Source organism: Oncorhynchus mykiss, chromosome 28, assembly GCF_057628025.1.
Source record: "Oncorhynchus mykiss isolate SJ-2025 chromosome 28, ASM5762802v1, whole genome shotgun sequence".
Lineage (NCBI taxonomy): Eukaryota > Metazoa > Chordata > Actinopteri > Salmoniformes > Salmonidae > Oncorhynchus > Oncorhynchus mykiss.
This window is the reverse complement of record NC_143049.1, coordinates 1,513,949-1,534,325: the sequence shown is the minus strand read 5'-3', so window position 1 is coordinate 1,534,325 and position 20,377 is coordinate 1,513,949. Positions and strand designations below refer to the sequence as shown.

Below are 20,377 nucleotides of genomic sequence, written 5' to 3'. Positions count from 1 at the left end.
GAGAGACCTAAAAAAAGCTGTGCAGAGACGCTCCCCATACAACCTGACAGAGCTTGAAAGGATCTGCAGAGAAGGGGAGAAACTCCCCAAATACAGGTGTGCCAAGCTTGTAGCGTCATACCCAAGAAGACTTGAGGCTGTAATTGCTGCCAAAGGTGCTTCAACAAAGTACAGAGTAAAAGGTCTAAATACTTATGTAAATGAGATATTTCAGTTAAAAAAAACGAAACTTTCTAAACCTGTTTTTGCTTCGTCATTATGGGGTATTGCGTGTAGATTGAGGGGGGGGAAAATGTAATTACAAGGCTGTAAAGTAATAAAATGTGGAAAAGGTCAAGGAGTCTGAACACTTTCCGAATGCACAGTAGGCCTAAATCATACTCATATTGCAGGGCATGTCTCTCCTTTTTTGACATGATTGGTTTATTCCCGCTACACCACAAATATTAGGCTAACATTTATCCATCGCTCATTCAATAGCCAACCAATGCTTGAAAGTAAATAGACTGTTAGCAGTATGGGTAGGCTACAGTACTGCTGTGAGATAGGAGTGTGACATAATAGCCTATTTAATCTCAGAGCCTATACTAAGGCAGGAAATAGAAACACAATCATGTATTGATAAACAAAATATTGAACAATTCGTATTTTTCATGGAAATGTGGGCTGTAGGCAGCATTTACTTTTAAATGGTTCAATAGACAATCAATCTTACAGAATGCACAGCCAGTGTTTGGCACTGCAAAATATGAAAAACATTCTGGCCACACCTCTACAGAAAAGTGATCAAATTTGCCATTTGTCATGTCCCAGTTCCAACATCTCCAAATCATACAGAAAATGATTTTGTTACCATAAAAGGTGAATGGAGGGAGTTACAGGCGGGTTGTAAACGCTTGTTCAAGAGCGTAGAAATCAGTGTTGGAAAAAGTACTCAGTTGTCATAATTGAGTAAAAGTAAAAGATACCTTAATAGAAAATGACTCAAGTAAAAGTCACCCAGTAAAATACTACTTGAGTAAAAGTCTAAAAGTATTTGGTTTTACATTTACTTATGATCCTTAAGTATATTTGAGCAATTAAATATACTGAAGTATCAAAAGTAAAAGGATAAATCATTTCAAATTCCTTAGAGTAAGCAAACCAGATGGCACACTTTTCTTTTTTCAATTTATGGACATCTAGGGGCACACTCCAACACGCCATTTACAAAAAAAGCATTTGTGTTTAGTGAGTCCGCCAGATCAGAGGCAGTCGATATGACCAGGGATGTTCTCTTGATAAGTGTGTGAATTGGACCATTTTCCTGTCCTGCTAAACATTCTAAATGTAATAAGTACTTTTTGGTGTCAGGGAAAATGTATGGAGTAAAAGGTAAATCATTTTCTTAAGGAATGTAGTGAAGTAAGTTGTCAAAAATATAAAAAGTAACTACTTAAGTAGCACTTTAAAGTATCTTTACTCCACTACTAGAAATATAGTATGGCTCTGATTTATCAATGAAAATGTGTATATGTTGCGTGCGACAGTTTGAAAAATCCCAATCATTTGTTGTGCATGAAAATCCTATGATCTCCACATATGCCAGAATTGAGTGAGAAATCCATGCACTGTTAACAAATGTGGTCCCCGGACCATTAACCTGGGTTTACTTTAGACAGTGCTATTCAGAGGTTATTATCATACAAATTAACTTACACATTTGCTCTTTTTCCCTCTCATCTTTGTCTTTTTCATGGTCTGCAACACATTGAAAAGTAGACATGAAACAACTGCACCTCTTAAAATTACATACACAGCTCTTAAACTTTCATAAGTGTATTCTGCTCACAAACAAATGTAAAAAAAACTGTTGCGAGTGTGAGTGAGTGCATGTGTATGTCTTTGTTGGTGTTTAATGAGCGTTTGTCGGACTCTATTCAGAACTACCTTTACCGGCCCAGCCTCCGCTCGTTTGATCTCTCCCCGTATGAAGCCATCCAGAACGGACTGGAACAGGTTGACCACTGACTGGACCTCAGTCTGCTGCTTGGCTTCGGCAAGACTGGACACCCGGTTCTGGTAGCCCTTCATCAAGCCCTTGTAGCTGATGTGGGGCTTCTGTTTGGAGAGTACATATGGGAGAGGAGGACAGGGTTCATGAAGAGTGTGGCGGTGATTTGATGTACAGTATAGCACAACCCAAATCTTTACATCCGTCTCAGGCAGTGAACACCAATCTATTTTAAAACCTGTTTCAAGACACCCTTTTTAACTTGGTTAATTACCCCCATGCATAGTTCCTTATCAAAATACCTAGAGCTCCATAAAACGATATCTGTGTTCAAGGTGCCCAGATCAGTCCGGTGGATAGACTTGGATACTCACCGAGATGGAGTACATGCCCTTGATGGTCTCTCTGAACTGCATGGTGGCTGTGAGGAAGATGCTCTCTGTCGCTGACAGCTTCTTCGCCCTTGTACGCAGCTCATTTACCTGGAGAGATGGTGGGTATGAAGTTACATGGATTTTTTTTTACATAAAAAAAAATTATATATATTTAACTAAGTCAGTTTAAGAACAAATTCTTATTTATGGATCTCTACATGTATCATTATCTATCATTAAAAATGGCCTTGACTACACGTTCAGATTCTCTGACCAGAACTGGTAAGTCGGTATGTTATAAAGATGCACTGCAAGAACATGCAAGTAACCAAGCACGTGAAGGAAAATGTCTATAGACGCCTATGGCGCCATGTCTCAGAGTTATTAGTACACATGTGAGTGTGTCAATGAGTGAGAAAGAAAGATGGTGAATGAATGACAGGGCGATCTTAGTCAGTCAATAACTGCTCTTGAAAAACTCTGAAGACTAAAACACATCCTAATAAACCAATAGGCAATACAATACTGATTTTTTAATAAAACAATTTGCAGTTGCAATAGGGCTAACTCCTAAGCCTGATGTGAATACCAGGTGAGTGAGAGACACGTGAGTGCGAGACAGGTATCCCACCTGGTTCCCCAGGAACTCGTCCAGGTTTCGGAGCTCGTTGATGTTGGTGATCTCCCGTTCCAGAGAAGCATTCCACTTCTCAGAAACTCTCGCGGCTCGGCTGATCCTGATGGAGGGGTTATGAGGCTGCCCGCTGCCCTCGCTCGACAAGGGGTATGGAGAGATGGCTGTAGGTAAGGGAAGGATGTGTGTGTGTGCTTTTAGATAGAGGGGACATGTGGTTGAGATTATACCATTGACCACTAGATGGTAGTAAAGAGACACATTTTTAGTGCCTTTCAAATCGTATCAGTCATAGGGCCCTATTTTAACAAACCTAATGCAATGTTAAATCTAAATGGTAACCCTACAGGTCCAGGGGTGTGTGAGAAATAAAAAAACGTTGCTATCACAATTATCGGTGCACTTGCTGGCGATGGCACGAAAGGGCTGGGTTTCGATTAATAAACAAGGTGTGAGTGTGTCGAGGCTTGGCCCCTCACTGGCCAATCAGAACGTGCTCCATGGCAAAATATGTGGTTGTTTCAGATTGTGTGTTTACAATCTTTTATATATTGCCTTGGAATCAACTCCAATTTCAATGTAAGTCGGTTATAGTTTGTTAAATGGCTTACAGAAACTAAATGTAGACCAATCCCCTCATTGCTTAACAAGTTAACTTGAACCCATTTGCAGACCATATTGTTCTAAGTAACTGTCTTCAATAGCATTCACACTGATATAGGGTCTAGGCTTACTGTATATTTCATTATGGCTGAGCATGGACATGCCAAACATTGTCAATAAGCAAGATTAAATTAATTATTGTTACGGCCTAAAAATAACTAATTCTAATCAAAACAACAACTTGTTTTAAATACCCTATGTCACACTTACAGGCACCATTATTTCTCCCCGTGGGCAATATTAAAAACAACACACTATGGAGGGTTTTTACGCACATCCAAAATGGACCTGCATGGCTAAAATAAATATAAAGGTTCATTTCAGCTCACTGTTTAATTCCTCTCAAACGTGATATTTTAATAAAGCTTTGGTGATTAAGATTTACTTCCAAGTGGTCTCAGGAGTTAAACCCTTTATCATCAGTCTTGACTACTTCCAGATTACATTGGGCAGACAAAAACAACCTTAATTGAGAGGAGGGGAGGCTATGCTTGTTTTTTTATCAAATAAACCTGAAAATGGGGAAAAAACATTTTTGTTTCTAAATACAAAATCTACAGGCATCAAAAGCACATTGGTCTACTCTCGTTTCATGCGCATATGGGCAGTGTGCGTCACAGCTGGATAGGCTGAGTTTTCGCTGTCAAAATTCATGCCATAGCCAACTTTGTTTACCGCTAGAACCAGCTTTTGGTTGGCCTTAAATATCCCTATCAGCGCAGCCTGAAATTAGCACTTTGGATCATGTTTTTAAGGACACACCTCAAATATTTCCACCCTGCCCATCTGAGCGAAAGCGAGCTGATATAAGACAGGTAAATTGCCAAACCTGGAATTCAGCCTGGAAAATGCAGGGCTCCAGTTTTTACATGATGAAATTGCAAACTAATGTGCGTTTGACACTAGTGCCACCTTAACGCCAGCCTAAAATAGAGCCCTAAAGCTGGAAGGCACAGTGAGCAGTTTGCTGTAGGGGGCAGGACTACAGTACCTCCTTTTTCAGATTGTGTATTCTCATTAGTCCGTTTCCCGTACTCAGGTGGCTGAGAGTCTCTATTGGGCCATTTCTTCATAATCTTACTGAAAAAGCCAAGCCTGTGGAACACAAAATGCTAACATTTAACCATGACAAAGAACATAGTATCATCTCCATTCAATATACAGGAAAAAACAAATCAATTATGGTTTACAGCCTCCTTACTCCTCCCGCCTTTACCTCTCAGGTGTGGTTGGCTGGGATTGGCTGTAGTCTTTGATAATTGAGCTCTCATTGGTACTCCTGGCTGGGAGGCTGAACCTTCCAATATCCGTGGTAATATCTGAAGATTCCTGAAACTGAGGGAAAACAATACTGAACATCTAAGATTGACATGACATGAGACAACAACCATGCTGGGGAAAAATTAGATACATCATTATTAACTGGTAACATGTGGGGAATGATTGTGCCTAGAAAGTAAGAAAATATTGAGAACAGATGTCATGCCATTTCCCCAGTGTCTGTAGGTGTAGTACTAGTGCAAAACTCCCAGGCCCAGCCACACCAGTTAGTTAGTTAGTTAGTTAGTTCCAATTATGTGTATAAACCCTAGATGACTGTTGGGAGTGATGTTTTGAAGCCAGAGTGCAGCCATTTTTGTGCAGCCATTTTTCCTCCATTGTAAAAAAAGATTTTTGAAGTTATAGAAATGCCTTTAATGTCTACATTCGTTTTTGAGAATCCTTAGTTGCTACATACATTTTTGGACATACAAATTAATGATAAACCCATTGATTCATGATGTTTTTTGTTGTTGAAGAATATACCTTATAAATGCCTCCTTGAGCTTAGTTCAACTGTCCTACCCCATCAGAACCCAACATAAGCTTTTTTCTTCTTACTTCAATGTTTGTAAACAAGTTAAATGTAAACAAACACTGTACATCCCCAAAACATGGTTAAAAAAATTATTACCTCAATGATCAGTCATTGCATTCATAGCATCGATCCCTCCGCTTCTTTACCAAAACAAAGGCCGGGTGGCCGCTTACTTATTGTTTTAACTGTGGATGTCTAGCGTTAAAGCATTCTTTAAAATTATCTTATGTGAAATGAACATAAAAATAAACTACAAATATATTTCAACCTTTTCCTTAAAGTATCATTTTTAGAGAGTACTAATGCTAATGTCCCCACTACAACAAAGAAATACTTAAATACAGGTATTTTGTCCTTGAAACATTTGATTGAAATACTGTAGAATTCCATTCGTTCCTATGGAGGACTGCTCCTTCTGAGGAGTGCCAATATGGCGGCCAATGGCTTCAAAGCCACTCATTTGGCCAATACATAGCATAATAAATCAAGGGTGTATATACATCATTGGTTAGTACCCAATTCCCCAGCAGAAATGCCTGTCTGCTTGCAGCCACCACACCCATAGCCGAGTTCAGTCTCTCCCCCTTCCTGCTCCCCGAAGAGTGCTCTCTTACAGTAATCTCCCACCATGGACATCAAAGCAATGGACTGAGATAAAGGAACATGGTGGACACTCCCTCTTAACCCATGTTTAAACCTTCAGCAGCATCATGAGCCTAACCTCCGCCTGACCTATGACCTTTTTTGCTGTAGTCAATTGAGGGCAGCAATGAACATCACAGACTAAAATATTAGTTATCATTGTGTATCTTGATTGCCACAAACCTGTGTGCTATATGAGAGGCTATAGTTTGTAGAACAAAACAATTATTATCTCTCTTTACCAACAGAGAATACACACAAGGACAACTGGGGAAATAATCCCATTACTACTCCCATAACATTGAACTTGTATCACTGGGATGTGAACTGTACATGGTTTTGATGGTGTTGCCTAAACATTATGACAAAAAAGGTCAGAAACAAGCTGCAGCAACCAGAGAGCCATCCAGCCACTGTGTTTAGGTGGCAGAGGATGGCTCATGGTTGTGACTAGCTCTGTTTTCTGGGTCTTTCCCTGGCCTGAAGAAGAGAAGCCAGTATATAGAACCCGCAGAACACTGTAGAACATTGCAGACCCATCCAGCCAGGGACTGTGAGACGAGCGGAGTGCATGCACAGCAAGAGTCAGTCAGCGTGCAGTGCCAGGGCCCGTAGTAGTTTTCCATAGTCAGGCCGGTTGGTACCTGGACCTCAGGTTTGCGTGGACGGATGTGGACCTCTGGTTGGTTGGACTGGCCCATGCCACTGACCCCCGGTGAGGGGCTCATGGGTGGGAGGGGGAAGCTCCAAAACTCGCTCTCCTGGGAACCCTTAAGGTTAAACATCAGCCCGCTTCGGGCGTAGGCTAACCGCCGCTTGTGATTGGGCCGCTTGCGGGAGCGCACCCTGACCTATGGTGGCCAGGAAAGGTCAAGAGGCACTGGTGAGTTGAGGGACTGAGAGACCCCTCACTGTCCAAGGTTCAGTAGGAACAAAATGGGAAAATACATTTTGAAACAGATGGCATGTAGAATTTTCTTAAAAGTTAGAAAGTGGCTATATCTACTTTTAATCCGACTATTTCAAGACTATTTCAAGACATGGCATATGAGGGTGCAGTGGGTTGGACCATTTTTTTGTCATCAGTAATTTCGGGAAAAAACGTTACCTAATTGGAAATATTATTATTTATTTTTTTACTTCATATGTTGGTGGTGCTGGAGATGATGAATATGAAGTAGACATTTTTTTTAAAATTTCACTTTAAAACCTGGAAATCACATGATCATTAAGACAGTGGATGAATCAAACGCATTATTATTGAAGTATTGAAAAAACGTGGGCTACAGATAAAATAGAACAATTGGCAAAAAGTATAACAAGCCCTAGAAATATCCAAATGATAAATTAGATTTTTTTTAAAAATTGAAAACAAACAATATGGGTATGGATACTGCGGGAACATGTAGGTTTGGGCAAGTATGAAATCATTAATGTTTGTAATCTTTATTCGTCTTTATGTCAAAAGTTGGAAAGTCCCAGTCATCATCATGTCTAGTTTAGTGGTTCCATTTCTGTGAAATGTTAAGTCGTCTTAAACAAAATTTTATACCCCCCAAACAAAGAATGCTGAATTTTTTCGGTTCTAAAATGTTTTCGTGCCTACTGACCAGCTGAAGAGTGGGATCCATCCACGTGTGTGTCAGCAGCAGCAGGGGGTTAGGAAATACAGTAACAACATGTCATATAGCATCTTAGCTACAGTTGAAGTCGGAAGTTTACATACATTAAAACTCATTTTTCAACCACTCCAAAAATGTCTTGTTAAAACTATAGTTTTGGCAAGTCGGTTAGGACATCTACTTTGTGCATAACAAGTAATTTTTCCAACAATTGTTTACAAACAGATTATTTCACTTAATCACAATTCCAGTGGGTCAGAAGTTTCCACGAGTCCTATATCGACATAACCTGAAACGCCACTCAGCAAGGAAGATGCCACTGCTCCAAAACCGCCATAAAAAAGCCAGACTACGGTTTGCACATGGGGACAAAGATCGTACTATTTGGAGAAATATCCTCTGGTCTGATGAAACAAAAATAGAACAGTTTGGCCATAATGACCATCGTTAAGTTAGTTTGGAGGTAAAAGGGGGAGGCTTGCAAGCCAAAGAACACCATCCCAACCGTGAAGCATGGGGGTGTCAGCATCACGTTGTGGGGGTGCTTTGCTGCAGGAGGGACTGGTGCACTTCACAAAGTAGATGGCATCATTAGGAAGGAAATGTATTTGGATATGTTGAAGCAACATCTCAAGACATCAGTCAGGAAGTTAAAGCTTGGTCGCAATTGGGTCTTCCAAATGGATAATGACCCCAAGCATTCTTCCAAAGTTGTGGCAAAATGGCTTAAGGACAACAAAGTCAAGGTATTGGAGTGGCCATCACAAAGCCCTGACCTCAATCCTATAGAAAATGTGTGGGCAGAACTGAAAAAGCGTGTACAAACCTGACTCAGTTACACCAGGTCTGTCAGGATGAATGGGTAAAAATTCACCCATCTTATTGTGGGAAGATTGTGGAAGGCTACCCAAAACGTTTGACCCAAGTTAAACAATTTAAAGGCAATGCTACCAAATACTAATTGAGTGTATGTAAATGTCTGACCCACTGGGAATGTGATGAAAGAAATAAAAGCTGAAAGAAATAATTCTCTCTACTATTATTCTGATATTTCATTCTTAAAATAAAGTGGTGATCCTAACTAACCCAAGACAGGGAATCTTTTCCAGGATTAATGTCCGGAATTGTGAAAAACTGAGTTTAAATGTATTTGGCTAAGGTGTATGTAAACTTCCGACATCAACTCTAACTGTGTGTGTGATAAGTAATGAGGCAATAGAATAACATTAATGACAGTCACATACAGTATGAGACCAGTACCTCAGTGACAGAGGGAGAGCTGTGATATGTAATGGTGTAATAGTAATAATTACATTACGAGAGAAGAATACCTCAGTAGTACATATCTAAGGTGTATGAAGGAACAATAGTAGAGTAGTAGTACCTCAGTAATGGAGGAAGAGCTGTCTGAGCCTGACCCTGAGGAGCTGAGTTTGGACACGTTGTCCAGCGAGATAGACTTCCCTCGGTTCCTGAGGTAAGAGATAGAAATATGTCAACTGTAAACTCTGTTAGAATTCAAGACATTGCTATAAGATATTGATGAAAGATAAATCAGAGAATGGGGAAAGAAACAACTTGATGTAAATCTACCTAGTGATCCAAGATCATATTGAGGGGACATTGAAGGGTCTTAACAGGTATGGTTGAGAGAAACACTAAGACATGACCTAACCAGGGATGTAGAGGTAAGAAAATAGGTGGGTAAATGATATTCGCAGTGAGTAACGCTCCCTATACTTTCAATGCCTTTTTCCGCAAAAGATGAGTCAACACCGGTGCATAAATGGTGTTTACTCTCCACTTCACCACTGGACATAACATTGTGATAACATCACATAATAATATGTCATACAGCAGCAACCCCTCCATGCGTTTATCCCTGGGCCGCTGGATCTCAGGGCTGGAGTCTTCCGGATGTCTTCCCTCCCTCCTGCTCTTCCACCTCTTTGCATGCTCCTTGATATCCTCCAAGTGGGAGTAGCGCTCCAGGGTGCCTGTGTGAGGGGACAGGCTGGTGAGCGCCCCTTCTCTGTCCCTGTTAAAAAATATAATATGGATTGGATTTACAGTACCAGTCAAAAGTTGACACCTACTCATTCAAGGGTTTTTCTTTATTTTTGCTATTTTCTACATTGTAGAATAATAATGAAGACATCAAAACTATGGAATAACACATATGGAATCATGTAGTAACCAAAAAAAATTGTTAAACAAATCAAAATATATTTTAGATTCTTCAAAGTAGCCACCCTTTGCTATGACAGTTTTGAACACTCTTGGCATTCTCTCAACCATGAGGTAGGTCACCTGGAATGCATTTAAATTAACAGGTGTGCCTTGTTAAGTTAATTTGTGGAATTCATTTCCTTCTTAATGGGTTTGAGCCAATCAGTTGTGTTGTGACAAGGTAGGGATGGTGTACAGAAGACTATTTGGACTATTTGTAAAAGACCTAGTCCATATTATGGCAAGAACAGCTCAAATAAGCAAAGAGAAACAACAGTCCGTCATTACTTTAAGACATAAAGATCAGTCAATCTGGAAAATGTCAATAACTTTGAAAGTTTCTTCAAGTGCAGTTGCAAAAACCATCAAGCTCTATGATGAAAATGGCTCTCATGAGGACCGCCACAGGAAAGGAAGACCCAGAGTTACCTCGGCTGCAGAGGATAAATTCATTAGAGTTACCAGCCTCAGATTGCAGCCATATAAATGCTTCACAGAGTTCAAGTAACAGACACATCTCAACATCAACTCTCCAGAGGAGACTGCGTGAATCAGGCCTTCATGGTCGAATTGCTGCAAATAAACCACTACCAAAGGACACCAATAATAAGAAGAGACTTGCTTGGAACAAGAAAAAAGAGCAATGAACATTAGACCGGTGGAAATCTGTCCTTTGGTCTGATGAGTCCAAATTTGAGATTTTTTGTTCCAACTGCCGTGTCATTGTGAGACGCAGAGTAGGTGAACGGATAATCTAAGAATGTGTGGTTCCCACCGTGAAGCATGGAGATGGTGTGATGGTGTGGGAGTGCCTAGCTGGTGACACTGATTTATTTATTTAGAATTCAAGACACACTTAACTAGCATGGTAACCACAGCATTCTGCAGCCATACGTCATCCCATCTGGTTTGCACTTAGTGGGACTATCATTTGTTTTTCAACAGGACAATGACCCAACACACCTCCAGGCTGTGTAAGGGCTATTTGACCAAGAAGGAGAGTGATGGGGTGCTTCATTAGATGGCCTCCATAATTACCCAACCTTAACCCAATTGAGATGGTTTGGACCGCAGAGTGAAGGAAAAGCATCCAACAAGTGCCCTTCAAGACTGTTGGCAAAGCATTCCAGGTGAAGCTGGTTGAGAGAATGCCAAGAGTGTGCAAAGATTTCACCAATACAAAAAGGTGGCTACTTTGTAGAACCTCAAATATAAAATATATTTTGATTTGTTTAAAAAAATGTTGGTTACTACATGATTCCATATGTGTTATTCCACAGTTTTGATGTCTTCACTATTATTCTACAAAGTAGAACATAGTAAAATAAAGAAAAACCCTTAAATGAGTAGGTGTCCAAATGTTTGAATGGTACCGTATATGGTGCTTTTCCACCTAACAAAACACTTTACACTGAATAATAACAGATGTATATAATATTTTTCAGCAGGTGCTAAAAACACTTCATTTGCATTGAGGTGGGTGGGAGACTGGGCACTCACTTCATCCACTACCAATAGTTGATGAATAAGTTCAAAGTTCTATATCCACCTGGGGGATGCCACCTAATCTGCCACTGCACACATCAGCTATCACAGTGGATAGGTCAGAGGTGAAGGATGGGGTGAGCGGTAGAGAGGTGAGGGATGGGAGAGAATCGTACCTGCCAACCTTGGGGTCATGGGGAAGGGAGAGAGGTCTGTTGAGAGGAGGTGGAGAGCCTCTACCCTCTCTCTTCTCCGATTCTGTGTTCCTTTGGGTAGCCTCCTGTCTGTTAACCTCTGGGCCTGGTTGGAGGCTCCTATTGGGGCTTGGTTCCAAACTGTGCTGCCTCCTCAGCTCCTTCCTCTCCAGGCTTCTCTGGTGCTGGGTTTGGTGCTTGGGCGAGGGCTGGTTCTGGTGCTTGGGCTGAAGCTTGGGCAGGGGCTGGGGCATGGACTGGGTCTTGGAAGGGAGCTGGGGAGGCATGGGCTTCTCTACCTCAGCCTTTGAGCTAGAAGTAGGGTCAGATTTGTGCTGGTCAGAAAAACTCAGGGCCCTGAAGTTCAAAGTTCTATAACTTTATTGTACATTTTTAGGATATAAAAAGATGAGTCTTAGTACCTGTTTAGATCTGGTTTGTTCCTGAACAGTGTCTGCATCTTCTTGATGCTGTTCCTCTTTCTCAGGTAGTCTTTCCTCTTCTGAGAGCCTCGCCACGCTGCCTGGATCACTGTGGCCGCACGGCATCTGGTGTCCGCCCGGAACGCACGCCAACATCGCTATAGGAGAAGATGAGATCAACTTTATTATCCCTGAGGGGAAATTTGGCTAGGACACAGTAGCACAGCTGTAAAAATACATGAATCTTACCCTACCACACAGGGGCTTTTTATACAGTGCTCCCTGAAAAATATATTACAAGGGCTGGGATAGGTCTTGTACACATTGTTGTGATTTTAAGCAATAGTTACCAGTGGGATCATGGTTTCTGCCATATAGGTACAAACCTGTATTCTGATGGCGGCGTCTTTCTTGTAGAGGAAGTGGCTCCTGCTGAGACAGGCCCTGAACCAGCGCTGGAGGATGACGATGTGACGCATCACTTCCTTGTTCAGGGTGTCCTGGAGATGCTGCTTCTCCCTCTCTTTCAGGAACACCTGGGAGAAAAATGACATTTAGATGGGACTACATGTTTAATATGAAGTCAAATTATGCTTTTAGTTGTTTAAGCAAGAATTACTAAATCCCTTTTCAGCTTTTCTATGGAGGCTATAATGGCTATAATGTAAAGTGTTACCTTGGTTTTCCCAATCTGGTACGTGCTCTGTCCTAGGCCCATCTTCTGCAGCAGGTTAGCTATGTCCTCTGGTGCTGTGGTGGCTTCTTTAGGCAGCAACACTTTGAACTGCTCTAGGAACTCTGTGAAGGTGAACTTGGCGTTGTAGCCAGACTTCTGGATGCGTACCGTCTCCAACATGCCTGTGTACCTCAGCTGCTGTTGCACCAGAGCATTATCAAACAGCATCTCCTTCTACAAGGAACACAAAGAGTTGCATCACTGAATGCATTAAACAGAGAAATTCTGTCATCAATACTGATTAACCGTCTGCTAAATCAGGTGTTTTCAAACCGTTCCTTGGGGACCCCAGACGTTCCATGTATTTTAACTATTCCAGAGCAAGCTAACCTGATTCAACTTGTCAAGTAATCATCAAGCCATTGACTCTGTGAATCAGGTGTGCTAGTTTAGGGATACAAAATTGTGATATGTCTGTCTGGGGGTCCCGGAGGAAATTTGAACACCACTGTGCTAAATTGCCAAAATGCAAATAAATATAAGGGTTGGGGTCAATTCAGGAAGTACACAAAAATTCAAATTCAAATTCTCTTCAATGCATTTCAATTAGAAAAATTCTGAATTGATATTTGGTTTACTTTCTTAATTTAAATGGAATTGACCCCAACCCTGGTAACTACTGTATCGTCCTAGGTATTCCCTTACGGAAAAACAACATGAATTTCACGTGATCACATTTTGGAAAACATTTTTTCACATGTGAAATTTCAGGTGAAATGATGTGACCTTTTCTTTAAGGGATAGACATAGACAATCTTTATACAGTACATGTAATCCTACCTTCTCAGCATTGGAACGGATACAGCGGATGAAGAAAGGCTCTGCTTTCCCCACAGTCTCCAGCAGCTTATTGAGAGACGCCTACAGAATAACATTACAATATATCACATCAGTTAGCTGAGGTAATGCTGTTTACAGCCCCCGTTAGTAATCTTTAATGGAGTTTTAATGAAATACACACAATGCTAAGACAAGCTCATTTTTCTGGTCAGCTCTCAGTGGGAGGAGGCTGGTGTGTGTGCCTGCATGTGTGTGTGTTGGGAAAGCAGACCTGGAACTGAGCGCTGATGCTGGGTGGTTTCTTCCTCTGATGTGGGTGGAGCAGAGAGCGGGAGGCTCGGTCATGGAGCGTCAGGCCTACGATGTGCTTCAGGGACCGAGAGTTCATCAGATTCTGTAGGACGTACCACACCAATCATCATCACACATTGTTACACAACTACAATGACACAGTATTGTAAAGTGATTATACATAGGGCCAGGAGACTGTCCTGTCTATGTGAACTGTAAAGACAGTACAGAAGTAACATAAACCAATAAAAAGACCCAAGAAATCACTTCTTTGATAATGGCAACTACTAATACATTACCGTAGGAATGAGCTGCTTGTGCTTGCTGGCCTTGCTCTTCCTATGGGGAGAAAAGACAGAGATGGTGGTGACCTGGATTTTACAGGCAAGATGGATGACAATTATTATGTATTCATGGCTTGACAATGATAAAGTTGGCTAGAGCAGGCTAGCTTTCAGCATAGTTTCTTGTTGATAATGTGCAGTATGTAACATCCCATCAACAACCTGGCTCCTGCTTTTCCCTCCAGCCCACTTACTTCTTTTTCTCATAGTTGGCAAAGATGTCCTCAAACACCTCCAGAGGATTGTCATCGGACCGATCGAACGAGAAGTCCAGTAGGGAGCTGTGGCTGGAGAAAAATGTTAGTTGAATTGGATGACGCAATCTCTATTGCACTCCACACTGTCTTTTCCCACCTGGACAAAAGGAACACCTACGTGAGATTGCAGTTCACGTTCAACACCATAGTGTCCTCCAAACTCATCACTAAGCTGCTAAGAACCCTGGGACTAAACACATCCCTCTGAAAACGGATCCTGACGGGCCACCTCAGGTGGTGAGGGTAGGCAACAACACATCCGTCACGCTGACCCTCAACACGGGGGCTCCCTCAGGGGTGCGTGCTCAGTTCCCTCCTGTACTCCCACGACTGTGGCCACACACGACTCCAACACCATCATTAGGTTTGCAGACGACACGAGTGGTAGGCTTGATCACTGACAACGATGAGACAGCCTATAGGAAGTAGGTCAGAGACCTGGCAGTGTGGTGCCAGGACCACATCCTCTCCCTCAACGTGGGAAGGACCAAGGAGCTCGTTGTGGATTACAAGAAACAAAGGGCTGAACATGCCCCACTCACATCGACGGAGCAGTTCGAGAGCTTCAAGTTCCTCGGTGTCCACATCAATCAGAACCTATCATGGTCCAAACACACCAGCACAGTCGTGAAGGAGCCTGAAAAGATTTGGCATGAGCCGTCAGATCCTCAAAAGGTTCTACAGCTGCACCATTGAAAGCATCTTGACTTGCTGCATCACCGCTTTCTATGGCAAGACACTACAGAGGGTAGCATGTACAACCCAGTACATCACTGGGGCCAACTCCCTGCCATCCAGGACCTCTATATCAGGCGGTGTCAGAGGAAGGCCCAAAAAATTGTCAAAGACTCCAGCCACTGAAGTCATAGACTGTTCTCTCTGCTACCACATGGCAAGCGGTGCAAGAATGCCAAGTCTGGGACCAAAAGGCTCCTGAACTGCTTCTACCCCCAAGCCATAAGACTGTTAAACCGGTAATCAAATGGCTACTCGGACTGTTTACATTGACCCCCTTAATTATTTATTTCTACATTGACACTCCCACACACATGAAGACACACGCTGTAAAGTTGTATTTGGCACATCTGACCAACAAACTTTGATTTGATGCATTTGGCTGGAACAAAAACCTGCCCCTACCTCAGCACTCTGTGGATACGATAGCACACCCCTGGACTAAGGCCTTCTGTCTCTTCTCCTTCGATGAAGGTGAAACATGCTCAACTATAACGTTGCAACTGTAACGAGTGGCAGCATAGTCTCTCTCTCCTCTTACCTGGACAGTCTCTGCAGAGCCGAGCTCGGTCTCCTCTTCAGTTCCCCTATAGACTGACGGGAGGTGCGTTTCACCAGACCTGTAGAGTAAACAGGCCTTGCCATGTTAGTAATCTTATCATCATCGTCGCCACCAAAGTGTAGCAAGTCATATCTTAAGAGACTCATAACCTGACCAGAAAAAAAACGAAAAACTCTTGACCAATTACAGTTATATGCTAATAAAAAGTGCACCGTTTTCTCTTGCCTGGTCAGTTCATGTAAACGTGAAATACCCTGATTGGACAGGTCTAGGAGAGAGGGTATCTAAAGTGAAGCCTACCTGGGACTGCCCGGCGGCTTCCGGCCTCGTTGAAGGCCGCTATGATGCGTATGGTGGCCCGGAGGATGCCCCATCGGAACACTGCCACCGGGTCTGACCCAATCAGCTGACGCATGAATGCCCGCTCGCTGCTACGTAGCAACGCCACGATGTCCGGACGCATGTGATCCGTGTTCTTCTTCCGGAAATCCTGATCGTGATAAGGAGTAGAGGGGAAGAGGAGAGGTAGAGAGATGGAATGAGAGGATATGACGAGGGTTAGGGGTTGAGAAGGGAGAGCGAGACACAGGGAGGTAGAGATGAAGAGGAGACGGATGGAGGAAGGAGGAGAGGAAGGAGATGCAGAGGGACACAATGAGAGGAGGAAGACAGGATAAAGAAAGGGTTGGAAGCAGGACAGTTAGCTGTGTGATGTCCTTTCGACTGACAGCGTAGACTAATAGGTTGCTCCCCTTGCCCTTTCTCTACCTTGATCTGGTATTTGACCTTCCCAGCGAAGTGTTGGATGACGAAGGCTGGTAACATCACTGTGGTGGGGACGAAGTATGGGTTGTCTTGATGCTGCTGCTTGAACTTGTTCAGCAGAGTGTCATCCGTGGCCTGAGGGAGACTAAGGTCACAAAGACTGGGTTAGGAAAAAGCAATAGAGGAAGCCAACCAGTAAGCTTCTTTTCATCTGTCCACTTCCTCTAAATCAGTGGTGATAAAGGTATAAGACAAGAAGTAACTACAGACTACTGAGATACAGCCCTTGCAGACAGGGCCAGGAGATTTTCCTGACCATGTGACCTGACTAGAAACACTCTAGGCCCTAGTTTTAGGTTAAAACTCTAGGCCCTCCCAGACTTACTTGCTCTCCTCATCCAGTAGGTGGAAAAGCCCAGTGGGTTTCTGGCTGATCAGATGGATACAGCCCAGGTTGTCCGTGTAGTCTATGGTACTCCAGCTGATCCCCTCTGCCTGGTACTCCTTCTGGAATAGATGGATGGACAGATGGATGCGTGAATAAATGGGTGGATGAATGAATAAATTACTATTGATTCCCAATTAGAGATGATTTAACTTCACATGAAGGTAACCTTTTATGGGGTGAAGGGTTTATAATGCATTCAGCAGTGCAACTGACTCCTTATCCCCCTTTAATTTCCCTTATAGAGCTCACCTGCTCCAGCTTGAAGATGTGCTGGTTGAAGTAATACTGTAGTTTCTCATTGGCGTAGTTGATGCAGAACTGTTCAAAGCTATTCGTCTGGAAATCCTCAAAACCAAATATATCCAGGATACCTATGGACAAACACTAAAAATAATCTGAATATAAATCCCTTTTTACTGCTTACTTAACAATGCAGAGAAAGACAATTGAGAAAATTGAAAAGTTAAATGTGTAATAATAAAAGTAATAAAAGTAAAACTAATACTTCTAAAGCTGTGTTGAAAGGTTGTCAAACAAATGCAGGGGCATCACTTTTTACTGGAAGTGAAAGTTACAGATGGCTTTAACACTGCAGTGAAAGGGTTAGGTTAGGGTTAGTACAGTGACAAGCTGTCTCCGGGTTAGGGTTAGTACAGTGACAAGCTGTCTCCGGGTTAGGGTTAGTACAGTGACAAGCTGTCTCCGGGTTAGGGTTAGTACAGTGACAAGCTGTCTCCGGGTTAGGGTTAGTACAGTGACAAGCTGTCTCCGGGTTAGGGTTAGTACAGTGACAAGCTGTCTCCGGGTTAGGGTTAGTACAGAGACAAGCTGTCTCCGGGTTAGGGTTAGTACAGTGACAAGCTGTCTCCGGGTTAGGGTTAGTACAGTGACAAGCTGTCTCCGGGTTAGAGTTAGTACAGTGACAAGTTGTCTCCGGGTTAGGGTTAGTACAGTGACAAGCTGTCTCCGGGTTAGGGTTAGTACAGTGACAAGCTGTCTCCGGGTTAGGGTTAGTACAGTGACAAGCTGTCTCTGGGTTAGGGTTAGTACAGTGACAAGCTGTCTCTGGGTTAGGGTTAGTACAGTGACAAGCTGTCTCTGGGTTAGGGTTAGTACAGTGACAAGCTGTCTCTGGGTTAGGGTTAGTACAGTGACAAACTGTCTCTGGGTTAGGGTTAGTACAGTGAATGGTTGTCTTACAGAGACGGCCTCCTCCATGTCTCGTCTGTTGAGCAGAGCGTGGTTGATGTGCAGGACAATCCAGTCAAACAGAGAGCTGTACAGAGACTTGGCCATGGAGTCCCGTGCTGTCACTGCCTAGGAAGGACAATAAGACAATGATTGTAGTAACCGGAAGGTTGCAAGTTCAAATCCCCGAGCTGACAAGGTACAAATCTGTCGTTCTGCCCCTGAACAGGCAGTTAACCCACTGTTCCTAGGCCGTCATTGAAAATAAGAATTTGTTCTTAACTGACTTGCCTAGTTAAATAAAGGTAAAATAAAAATAAAATTGTCACAGCCTGGGTAGGACAACGACAAGACAACAGTAGTCACGGCCTGGGTAAGACAACGACAAGACAACAGTAGTCACAGCCTGGGTAGGACAACGACAAGACAACAGTAGTCACAGCCTGGGTAGGACAACGACAAGACAACAGTAGTTACAGCCTGGGTAGGACAACGACAAGACAACAGTAGTCACAGCCTGGGTAGGACAACGACAAGACAACAATAGTCACAGCCTGGGTAGGACAACGACAAGACAACAGTAGTCACAGCCTGGGTAGGACAATGACAAGACAACAATAGTCACAGCCTGGGTAGGACAATGACAAGACAACAATTGTTATGGCCTATAGGATAACAGCAAGAAACACCACAAAAAAAGGCTGCAAAGCTAACAAGAGCCATATAAGTCCACAATACCAGGGCACCAATGTTTTTCTGACCACACGTGACATGACAAGGAAAATATCCAGGTCCTGGCTATATAACTACATTCTGGAGTTTTCCCTCATGTCACGTGAGGAAGAAAAATTCAAATAAATGTAACTGGTGTTAGAACCCCTACTTCTTTGAGAGTGTAGTGTAACACTAATTTGTCATTGGCTGTTGTTTGTTTCCTCTTGGTCAAAGCCTCCACCAGCAACTCCTGTTTGACCTATGAGAACAGAGCAGATTGTCAGTTAACGCTGTGTACAGTTGTTCCTCTAAGCAGGTGAGACTAAAGATATTGATTGATTGAATGATTACACAATAAATATATTGACTGATTGATTGATTCCTCTACCTTGAGCAGGTCAGACAGGGTTGAGAGGACATCTGCTGGCCCCGCTTCCAGCGCCTGGCCGTCTTCTGATTGGGTGTACGTCACGTTGCCCAGATACAGGATGGCAGAGAGCATGGAAAATATCCTACACAGAAACACACGATTATTATACAATACACCAGGATTACTGATTATATCCTGCACAAGAAAACATAGGGCAGAATACACCTGGACAGTTTCACACACCATGAGCGCCTCTCACTGGCTAGTGGTATGAGTTATGGCATCATCCTTATTTCAAGGATACAATACATATATACATGCATTATCGTTTACAAGCTACCATATAATTACATTGAGAAACCGCCACAGTAGGCCACTAGGTGAGCAACTAAGTTCTACTGTTCCACCTGCCACACCCCAAGGCCATGATCAGACGTCTGCAGCTGAAATGTTCCCTGCATTATTCTCCTGCTAGGACTGACAAGCTCTAACCTGCTGCGGAAATGGGAGAGAGCGGTGGAGATCTTGGAGAGCTGCAGTGTTACATACAGACTATTTTAGTTCCATCAGGTGTGACTGTGGCAGAAACCTCTTCATGAAAAAGATAATATCAGGGATCATGACAGATGACAAGAGTATGGTACAGGGGATGTAAAGAGGAGAGGATAAGGTATCTGAGATATCTCTATAAACTATAGTTTGTCTCCCTCTGTCTCCTTCACCCTTTCTCTCTTCGTCGCACACACTCTGTCTCGCTCGCCTGAAGAGTTAACCCTAGAAGTATCCATACGTACTGTTTCTTAGTGGAGGGCAGGAATCCAACCATCTCCATGGCCTGATGAAGCCTCTCGAACTCATGTCTGAGATCCTCAGCGTCTTCTAAATGAAAGTACTCCTGAGCAGAGTGACAGAGTATTTTAATTAAAACAAAAAATGTTAAATCTCAATACACTTAGACAGAAAAAAAGAGAAAATAGAGAGACAATTGACAGAAAGTAAAGAGAAAATATGAAGACATGCTTTTCGCATCTGTATTGCTGGAGTTCAGGCTTATGGACTTTAATGGGTTAC

At 42.7% G+C, this 20,377-nt stretch overlaps 1 protein-coding gene across 33 annotated transcripts in view; it reads right to left on the bottom strand.

Annotated features, from left to right (window-relative positions):
- Positions 1-20,377, bottom strand: part of LOC110508307 (unconventional myosin-IXb) — an 89,490-nt gene that overhangs the window by 34,922 nt on the left and 34,191 nt on the right. For 23 of the 33 annotated variants that reach the window (XR_016492947.1, XM_090225739.1, XM_036965936.2 and 20 more), the window contains 26 exons: positions 20,101-20,201; positions 19,325-19,448; positions 19,106-19,195; positions 18,235-18,351; positions 17,284-17,418; positions 16,972-17,093; positions 16,590-16,731; positions 16,122-16,311; positions 15,801-15,879; positions 14,462-14,554; positions 14,223-14,262; positions 13,904-14,026; positions 13,633-13,713; positions 12,793-13,026; positions 12,503-12,652; positions 12,117-12,274; positions 11,677-12,006; positions 9,642-9,824; positions 9,171-9,258; positions 6,809-7,015; positions 4,881-4,999; positions 4,656-4,759; positions 2,999-3,165; positions 2,368-2,475; positions 1,930-2,100; positions 1,699-1,740 (listed from right to left, as the gene is read on the bottom strand). Coding sequence is in view for 31 of the 33 variants with exons in the window: in XM_090225739.1 (XP_090081865.1) it covers positions 1,699-1,740; positions 1,930-2,100; positions 2,368-2,475; positions 2,999-3,165; positions 4,656-4,759; positions 4,881-4,999; positions 6,809-7,015; positions 9,171-9,258; positions 9,642-9,824; positions 11,677-12,006; positions 12,117-12,274; positions 12,503-12,652; positions 12,793-13,026; positions 13,633-13,713; positions 13,904-14,026; positions 14,223-14,262; positions 14,462-14,554; positions 15,801-15,879; positions 16,122-16,311; positions 16,590-16,731; positions 16,972-17,093; positions 17,284-17,418; positions 18,235-18,351; positions 19,106-19,195; positions 19,325-19,448; positions 20,101-20,201 (3,498 nt within the window). In the remaining 2 variants the exon portion in view is untranslated. The remainder of the gene's footprint in view (positions 1-1,698; positions 1,741-1,929; positions 2,101-2,367; positions 2,476-2,998; positions 3,166-4,655; positions 4,760-4,880; positions 5,000-6,808; positions 7,016-9,170; positions 9,259-9,641; positions 9,825-11,676; positions 12,007-12,116; positions 12,275-12,502; positions 12,653-12,792; positions 13,027-13,632; positions 13,714-13,903; positions 14,027-14,222; positions 14,263-14,461; positions 14,555-15,800; positions 15,880-16,121; positions 16,312-16,589; positions 16,732-16,971; positions 17,094-17,283; positions 17,419-18,234; positions 18,352-19,105; positions 19,196-19,324; positions 19,449-20,100; positions 20,202-20,377) is intronic. The other 10 variants (XR_016492948.1, XM_090225751.1, XM_090225748.1 and 7 more) reach the window with 1 other exon arrangement.